General features: G+C 56.1%; 1 protein-coding gene across 1 annotated transcript; it reads right to left on the reverse strand.

Moving 5' to 3' along the window:
* Positions 1 to 6391, reverse strand: LOC125436250 (cysteine-rich venom protein Cau1-like). The gene is made up of 4 exons (XM_048503109.1): positions 6158 to 6391; positions 3517 to 3611; positions 2984 to 3072; positions 1 to 278 (listed from the first exon to the last, which is right to left on the reverse strand). Exons 1-4 carry the CDS (start codon positions 6374 to 6376, stop codon positions 151 to 153), a joined length of 531 nt encoding a protein of 176 aa, XP_048359066.1. The 5' UTR covers positions 6377 to 6391; the 3' UTR covers positions 1 to 150.
* Positions 6392 to 8494: the final 2103 nt, after the last annotated feature.

The raw sequence follows: 8494 nt of genomic DNA on the forward strand, positions 1-8494 counted from the left end.
TTTAACTTTTGAAAAATCCCTTTTTTAATGTGATTGAAATGAAAGGCTGAATTTTACCAATTGCAGAGAGAAAAGAACGAGTGCCTTTTTCGTGCTGAATCTTCAACTTCTTCTACTGCCGACAGTAATCTTCTACGGTGCATCCGCACGTCATTTAATTTCGGTTGGGCAGTTGCACAAGGCCTGGCAGTTCTCAACCAATAGTTGTTCTTTGCAGCTGAACAGTTTCTTCATCTGTGGGCAGTTTGTGAAATGATCGACATACTTGCAGGGGTTGGCTGAAAAGGACCAAACAAAGCAAAGGTAGATGTGAGCAACAGAAAGCCTTCCCAACGCCAAGAATTACAGTTTTGCTACCTCATTTTCATAGTCTGTCATCCATAAACTCCCAACAGTTCCACTGGAGATGACATTTTCAGAATCCTGTTGGTGGGGAAACAGCCCCCTCCAAATAGAGTAGTCAACTGCCCCCCCCTTCTGGCCGCTCTCTTTACTTTGGTCGATAGGTCAGGTACTATCCCGGGGTCTTGGGTAAATGCAATAAAAACACCAATATTCAAAAAGGGCGACCATCTGTCACCAGCTAATTACAGACCCACCAGACTTTTATCTGTCTCAGGTAAACTTTATGCCAAACATCTGTTAAATAGGCTATGTACCTGGATCAATGATGGAAAAATTCTTTACCCCAAGCAAATAGGATTTTAAAATGGTTGCTCTACACTTGATCATTGTCTGATCCTCAACCTCCTGTTGTTAAAATACAAAACAAGGGGGCAATCTAAGATCTTTGCTGCCTTTCTGGACCTGAAAAGTGCCTTTGATTCAGTTGTAAGAGTAGTCAACTGAGGGCTGGGAAATCCATGTAGACTTGGGGTACAGCTTTGGGAGCTTGGGTTTTGAAGACAGGAGGAACCTCAGTGGGTTATGATGCCATAGACGCCATCCTCCAAAGCAACTGTTTTCTTGAGGGGAAACAGACTGGAGAAATTCCTAGAGTGGCACAGAGGACTTGGCATCACTTTCAGGCAGTGGGTTAATGGATGCGACATCACTTTCAGGTGACACTCTAGGAATCCCCCTAATCTCTGTTGTTTTTACCATAAAGATTAGGGAGAATTCATAGATTGTCAATGTCAACCCCCTCCCCTCCCCACTTCTCTAATTACTGAGGGCAGGGGATTGAGGGTACTGGTAGGAGATCGCCTTCTGCCCCTGGGCAAATGATATGTGTACTCCCAACTTGTGAACGGAAATGTCTCTATTTTCATTTGCAAAATTCTGAAAGGTACGTTATGTTAGTAATTATTATGGGTATGATTTATTTATTCTATTCAGTAAATGAAATTGGGCATCTTAGTTGATAGTTCCATGGGAATGTCAACTCAATGCATGGCAGCTGTGAAAAAGGCAAACTCTATGCTGGGGATCATTAGGAAAGGAGTTGATAATAAAACTGCAAGGATTGTCATGCCTTTATATAAAGCCGTGGTGCGACCGCACTTGGAGTACTGTGTTCGGTTCTGGTCGCCACATCTCAAAAAGGATATCGAAAAGAGAAAAAGTGCAGAGAAGGGCAACGAGGATGATTGAGGGACTGGAGCACCTTCCTTATGAGAAGAGGCTGCAGCGTTTGGGACTCTTTAGTTTGGAGAGGAGACGGCTGAGGTGGGATATGATTGAAGTCTATAAAATTATGCATGGGGTAGAAAATGTTGACAGAGAGAAATTTTTCTCTCTTTCTCACAATACTAGAACCAGGGGGCATACGTTGAAAATACTGGGGGGGAGAATTAGGAAGAATTAGGACTAATAAAAGGAAACACTTCTTCACGCAACGTGTGATTGGTGTTTGGAATATCCTGCCACAGGAGGTGGTGATGGTGGTGATGGCCACTAACCTGGATAGCTTTAAAAAGGGCATGGACAGATTTATGGAGGAGAAGTCGATCTATGGCTACCAATCTTGATCCGCCTTGATCTCAGATTGCAAATGCCTTAACAGACCAGGTGCTCGGGAGCAGCAGCAGCAGCAGAAGGCCATTGCTTTCACTTCCTGCCTGTGAGCTCCCAAAGGCACCTGGTGGGCCACTGTGAGTAGCAGAGTGATGGACTAGATGGACTCTGGTCTGATCCAGCAGGCTCCTTCTTATGTTCTTAAGGCCATTGCTTTCACCTCCTGCACGTGAGCTCCCAAAGGCACCTGGTGGGTCACTGCGAGTAGCAGAGTGATGGACTAGATGGACTCTGGTCTGATCCAGCAGGCTAGTTCTTATGTTCTTATGTTCTTAAATAGTAACCTGAATAGCCCAAACTAGTCCGAGCTCATCAAAGCATGGCTGCTGAACAGGATCAGCCAAGGTTTGTACTTGGATGGGAGACTACCAACTCTGGGAAGCCCAGAATTGCTAGGTAGAGGAAGGCAAGCACAAACCCCCTCTGATCATCTCTTGCCTTGAAAATCCCAAGAGGGGCTACCACCAGTTGGGGTCTTTTTCTGCATTCTCAGTTTTCTTGAGCTTAACTTCCTGTTTCTTGGAAGGAGTATCTCAGTACTGCCCAGTTTGCTTCCTGTCATGTTCAGTCCAATGCAACACCTGTTTATATTACACTTAAAAACCTGCAGATTTAAACTGCAGGTATTTAAGTTTGATATGAAGTGGTGTTTTATTTATTTGACCACTAGTGGGAGCAAAACATGTCCTGAACTGAGAGAAAAAAACGTGAGAAGACACAGGAAGTTAGACTTGAGGAAACCAAGAATACCCAAAGCCGTTGGTTGTGACTTGATAGCACTTAATTATTATAAACAAAATAGAAAAGTTTCTTTCAGAGAGTGGAATGCATAGGATGGAATTGTGGCAGCTGAGGGCCCATGTTACAAATTTGTTCTGGACCAGAGAAATGATGCTCAGACTCTGCTTGCAACATCTATGGCAGATACTTTATCCAAAGGAAGAGAATCATGACATCAGTAACTTACTGCAGAGTTTATTCTCACAGTTGTTGGGGCAGTCTCCGCAAGGTGTACCATTTTTGTAAGGTGTTGCCATTTGGTCTTGTATATTCCCTCTGAAACCACAAAGCATTGAGGTACATTTTATTACCTGACGTTTGATAAAAGATGCATAAGAGTTTATGGGGAATTGAATGGATTGTGTATTGACTGACCTAAAATTAATACTGACCTAAAAATTAGTCCATCACTTGTGAGCTAGAATTTCTATTTAATATCATGACAACACAATCAAAGCCAGTCTTCTCTCTACCTTCTGAAACACTTCCCCATGCTGGCAAGGAGTCTCATTTTGAATCGGGGCAGCTGCGTTGTCGCCACCCCTGTAGTGGGGAGAGCCGCTGGACCCCGCATTAATTGGCGAGAGTAGCGTGCAACAAAAGGTGAGTGGGGAAACGGCCGCAGTCTGAGGGTACAAGGGCTATACATGAGCCTGGGAGAGAACACAGGAGCCTGGAATGGGATGGATAAAGAATGTTTTGTGCAGAAAGTATACGTACGCAGGGCAGTACTGGCAGACATAGAAGTACGGGTAAGGCTTATCTGGGCAATAAGCCACACCACATCCAATTAGGTATGAATTATACCAAATCATCTGTAAAAATAAGAGGGGGGAGTGGGGGAGACACATTAAATTGGGTGCACATTTTGATGTAGCGTTCACGTCCTGGTTTGAACAGAAATGCTTGTCGGATCACAGAAGGGAAGTATTTTCTGGGGGGAATGAAGTATTTCTGGTTTGATTCACTTCAGAGAGGTAGGCATCTACAAAGCCAATTTTGTGCTACAGTTCTGTCCCTTTTGTATGTTACATGCTGGTTTATGATTCATAGGGTTGCCAGCTCCAGACTTGGAAATACCTGGTGATTGAGGGAGATAGTGTCTGGAGTGGGTGGGGTTTGGCCAGGAAAGGGTGTAATTTCTTAGAGTCACAGTATAATTTTGAAGAATCCATTCTCCAGAGAATCCTTTTTTTTCTCTCCAGGGAGCTGATCTCTGTTGTTGAATGATCAACTGTAATTCCTGGAGATCTTCAGATTCCTTATGGAGTCTGGCAACCCGGCACGTCTGTCATTTGCACATTTTATATTTCTAAGCACCTTAGTACCCTGATTCTGAATCTGACAGCATTGTGGTTGCTGTGCCCTATCGGCTCAGCAGCACTGACTTCCCGTACCAGGTCCTGGGTCCCACATAGAATTAGATCTAGGATCACCTCTCCCTTGGTTGGTTCCACGACCATCTGCTCTAAGCCACAGTCATTTAGCATATCCAGGAATGCTCTCTCCTTACTATGACCTGAACATGCATTTTTCCAGTTTATGTGGGGATAGTTGAAATCACCCATTACCACTATGTTTTTGTTTTTGTTGGTCTCTCTAATTTCTTTTTGCATCTCACAGTCTTCTTGTGTGCTTTGAGATCTGTGTGAAGTCCCCTCTCCACCCACACACATGGTTTGTATGACATCCTACATCCATTATATTTGCCCTGTGCAGAATCTGCCATAGAGGGCAGCTCAGAATATAATGGGCTAGAGCTTCTTGTTGGCCAAGACCACACGGGCATAGTCGTCAACCCCTTGGGGGTTTCAAAAATCTGCCATGGAGATACCCAGTAGGGAAAAATTGAAAAAACAAGACTAGTAAATGCCTTTCTTGAGTGACATCAGTGAGATCTGTTGGTACTCGGAGTAGATTTTGTTTTTTCTGAACATTATTATTATTATTATTTATTATTATTATTTATTTAATTTGTTATGCCGCCCTATCCCCAAAGGGCTCAGGGCGGTGAACAGTATAATACCATATATAAAACATACAGTTGATTTAAAATAAGCAAATTCTAAAAACAGTATCCCAGAAAAGCCCGCATACAACCTACCCAGAAGCACAGTGGGTCCCAAAGATGTTAGGGCCCCTATATGGCGGAGGGGGAGGGGGGAGGGGGGGCTCAGTGGCTGGTCTCTCCAAAGGCCCGGTGGAACAATTCAGTCTTGCAGGCCCTGCGGAACTCTCCAAGGTCCCGCAGGGCCCGGACAGCTGGTGGTAAAGTGTTCCACCAGGCTGGGGCCAGAGCCGTAAAGGCCCTGGCCCGAGTGGAGGCCAGTCGCGTCATGGAGGGGCCAGGGATCTCCAGTAGATTGGCCTCTGCAGAATGCAGAGGTCGATTTGGGACATATGGGGTAATGCGGTCCCGAAGGTATGAGGGTCCCAGGCCGCGTAAGGCCTTAAAGGTCAATACCCACACCTTGAAGATGATTAGAATCCAGATTGAAAATTTTGACTGGATGGCCCTTTTGCCACCGCAAAGAGCATCTGTTGCAGTAAGAATTCAGACTGGAATACCGTTTCTGTTTGGTGTGGAAACATTTCCAGAGCATGCATAGCACACATTGTTTCCTTCTAGGTCCATGGTGGTGAACCTTTGGCACTCCAGATATTCATGGACTACAATTCCCATCAGCCCCTGCCAGCATGGCCAGTTGGGAATTGTAGTCCATGAACATCTGGAGTGCCACAGGTTCACCACCACTGTACTAGGTCATGGGCCTGTCCCAGCAATAACATGTCAGGTGGACTTGATGCAGCACAAAATTGCCCCCATTCCTGTCCCCCTGATGCTCAGGGGCGGGCTCAGGGTGGGGTCGGCTTGGCAGGGCACCATGGTGGCAGGCCGGCTCCTGGGCCACCCACTGTGGCACCCTGCACCCCCCAGCCATCCTGCAGGCCGGCCTACAGGGAGGCAGGGGGGCCCAAATGTGCGCTGTGGCAGCCCATTTGTTCCAGGAGCCTGCCTGCTGCTGCAGTGCCCATCTGATCTGCCCCTCCCCCTGAGCCCCTCCCCAAGTGTGGGGGGGGTGTGGGGGGCACCGGGAGTAGGTGTTGTCCCCAGGCACCATTCCCCCCGTACACCTCTGCACAGATAGACAGGATGCTAGATTCCCAGGTGCCCTTGGCCGGACTTGTCCTAGCCCTTCCCCCTCCTCTAGCCACTCCCTCCCAGCTGAGGGAAAGTCTAGGGCTGTTCGGGTTATTAGAGGGGTTACTTCTGCAGCATCAGAAGAGAAAATATGCCATACATTATTTTCAAAGTTTTAATAGCTGTCTTCCCAGAGGCCAGTAGAATTTTCGTTCATACCTGGGTATAGCCACCAATGCTCTTCTTTGGGTCAATGGCCCCAACACCGTACTTAAAATTGGAGTTTCCATTAGACCACACTTGGATTACATTTGACCAGGACCGGGGATCAGTGGACATGAATATATTCTCACCACAAACAGTTCCTGCAATAAGAAGACATACAGTTGAGTCTGAGAAAAAGGGGGGAGGGTAATTTGTCAGGGTGGGAAACCCCATTTCTTCCGGTTCGGCCTCTGCTTTTGTGATGTTACGATCTTGTTTTGTGTATTTTGCAAAATGTATCTCCTGTCATTCTGCACTCACAAGGGCCACCATCACAATTAAAAAATGCAACGATAAAATAATGTTTAAAACTGCCCGACAAGCACATACATTATTAAAACAATTAAAAGCCCTTTGGGGATGAGGCGGCCTACAAATTAAATAAATAAATAAATAAATAAATAAATAAATAAATAAATAAATAAATGGGGGGGGGGGGGGGTGGGGGGGGGGGGGGGTGGGGGGGGGGGGGGGTGGTGGCGGGGGGGTGGGTGGGGGGGGGGGTGGGGGGGGGGGGGGGTGTGGGGTGTGGGGGGGGGGGGGAGGGGGTGTGGGTGGGGGGGGGTGGGGGTGGGGGGGGGGGGGGGTGGGGGGGGGGGGGGGTGGGGGGGGGGGGGGGTGGGGGGGGGGGGGGGTGGGGGGGGGGGGGGGTGGGGGGGGGGGGGGGTGGGGGGGGGGGGGGGTGGGGGGGGGGGGGGGTGGGGGGGGGGGGGGGTGGGGGGGGGGGGGGGTGGGGGGGGGGGGGGGTGGGGGGGGGGGGGGGTGGGGGGGGGGGGGGGTGGGGGGGGGGGGGGGTGGGGGGGGGGGGGGGTGGGGGGGGGGGGGGGTGGGGGGGGGGGGGGGTGGGGGGGGGGGGGGGTGGGGGGGGGGGGGGGTGGGGGGGGGGGGGGGTGGGGGGGGGGGGGGGTGGGGGGGGGGGGGGGTGGGGGGGGGGGGGGGTGGGGGGGGGGGGGGGTGGGGGGGGGGGGGGGTGGGGGGGGGGGGGGGTGGGGGGGGGGGGGGGTGGGGGGGGGGGGGGGTGGGGGGGGGGGGGGGTGGGGGGGGGGGGGGGTGGGGGGGGGGGGGGGTGGGGGGGGGGGGGGGTGGGGGGGGGGGGGGGTGGGGGGGGGGGGGGGTGGGGGGGGGGGGGGGTGGGGGGGGGGGGGGGTGGGGGGGGGGGGGGGTGGGGGGGGGGGGGGGTGGGGGGGGGGGGGGGTGGGGGGGGGGGGGGGTGGGGGGGGGGGGGGGTGGGGGGGGGGGGGGGTGGGGGGGGGGGGGGGTGGGGGGGGGGGGGGGTGGGGGGGGGGGGGGGTGGGGGGGGGGGGGGGTGGGGGGGGGGGGGGGTGGGGGGGGGGGGGGGTGGGGGGGGGGGGGGGTGGGGGGGGGGGGGGGTGGGGGGGGGGGGGGGTGGGGGGGGGGGGGGGTGGGGGGGGGGGGGGGTGGGGGGGGGGGGGGGTGGGGGGGGGGGGGGGTGGGGGGGGGGGGGGGTGGGGGGGGGGGGGGGTGGGGGGGGGGGGGGGTGGGGGGGGGGGGGGGTGGGGGGGGGGGGGGGTGGGGGGGGGGGGGGGTGGGGGGGGGGGGGGGTGGGGGGGGGGGGGGGTGGGGGGGGGGGGGGGTGGGGGGGGGGGGGGGTGGGGGGGGGGGGGGGTGGGGGGGGGGGGGGGTGGGGGGGGGGGGGGGTGGGGGGGGGGGGGGGTGGGGGGGGGGGGGGGTGGGGGGGGGGGGGGGTGGGGGGGGGGGGGGGTGGGGGGGGGGGGGGGTGGGGGGGGGGGGGGGTGGGGGGGGGGGGGGGTGGGGGGGGGGGGGGGTGGGGGGGGGGGGGGGTGGGGGGGGGGGGGGGTGGGGGGGGGGGGGGGTGGGGGGGGGGGGGGGTGGGGGGGGGGGGGGGTGGGGGGGGGGGGGGGTGGGGGGGGGGGGGGGTGGGGGGGGGGGGGGGTGGGGGGGGGGGGGGGTGGGGGGGGGGGGGGGTGGGGGGGGGGGGGGGTGGGGGGGGGGGGGGGTGGGGGGGGGGGGGGGTGGGGGGGGGGGGGGGTGGGGGGGGGGGGGGGTGGGGGGGGGGGGGGGTGGGGGGGGGGGGGGGTGGGGGGGGGGGGGGGTGGGGGGGGGGGGGGGTGGGGGGGGGGGGGGGTGGGGGGGGGGGGGGGTGGGGGGGGGGGGGGGTGGGGGGGGGGGGGGGTGGGGGGGGGGGGGGGTGGGGGGGGGGGGGGGTGGGGGGGGGGGGGGGTGGGGGGGGGGGGGGGTGGGGGGGGGGGGGGGTGGGGGGGGGGGGGGGTGGGGGGGGGGGGGGGTGGGGGGGGGGGGGGGTGGGGGGGG

The sequence above is a fragment of the Sphaerodactylus townsendi genome, linkage group LG01 (assembly GCF_021028975.2).
Source record: "Sphaerodactylus townsendi isolate TG3544 linkage group LG01, MPM_Stown_v2.3, whole genome shotgun sequence".
NCBI classification, from domain to species: domain Eukaryota; kingdom Metazoa; phylum Chordata; class Lepidosauria; order Squamata; family Sphaerodactylidae; genus Sphaerodactylus; species Sphaerodactylus townsendi.

Bases quoted from the DNA above. Each gene is read 5' to 3' on its own strand.
- LOC125436250 (XM_048503109.1), bottom strand. From the start codon at position 6,376: ATGGGGTTTCCCACCCTGACAAATTACCCTCCCCCCTTTTTCTCAGAC. The intron at 3,612-6,157 runs GTATGAACGAAA...TTATTTTTACAG, and splicing joins GCATTGGTGGCTATACCCAG to ATGATTTGGTATAATTCATA. The intron at 279-2,983 runs GTAAGTTACTGA...GGTCCTTTTCAG, and splicing joins CTGTGAGAATAAACTCTGCA to CCAACCCCTGCAAGTATGTC.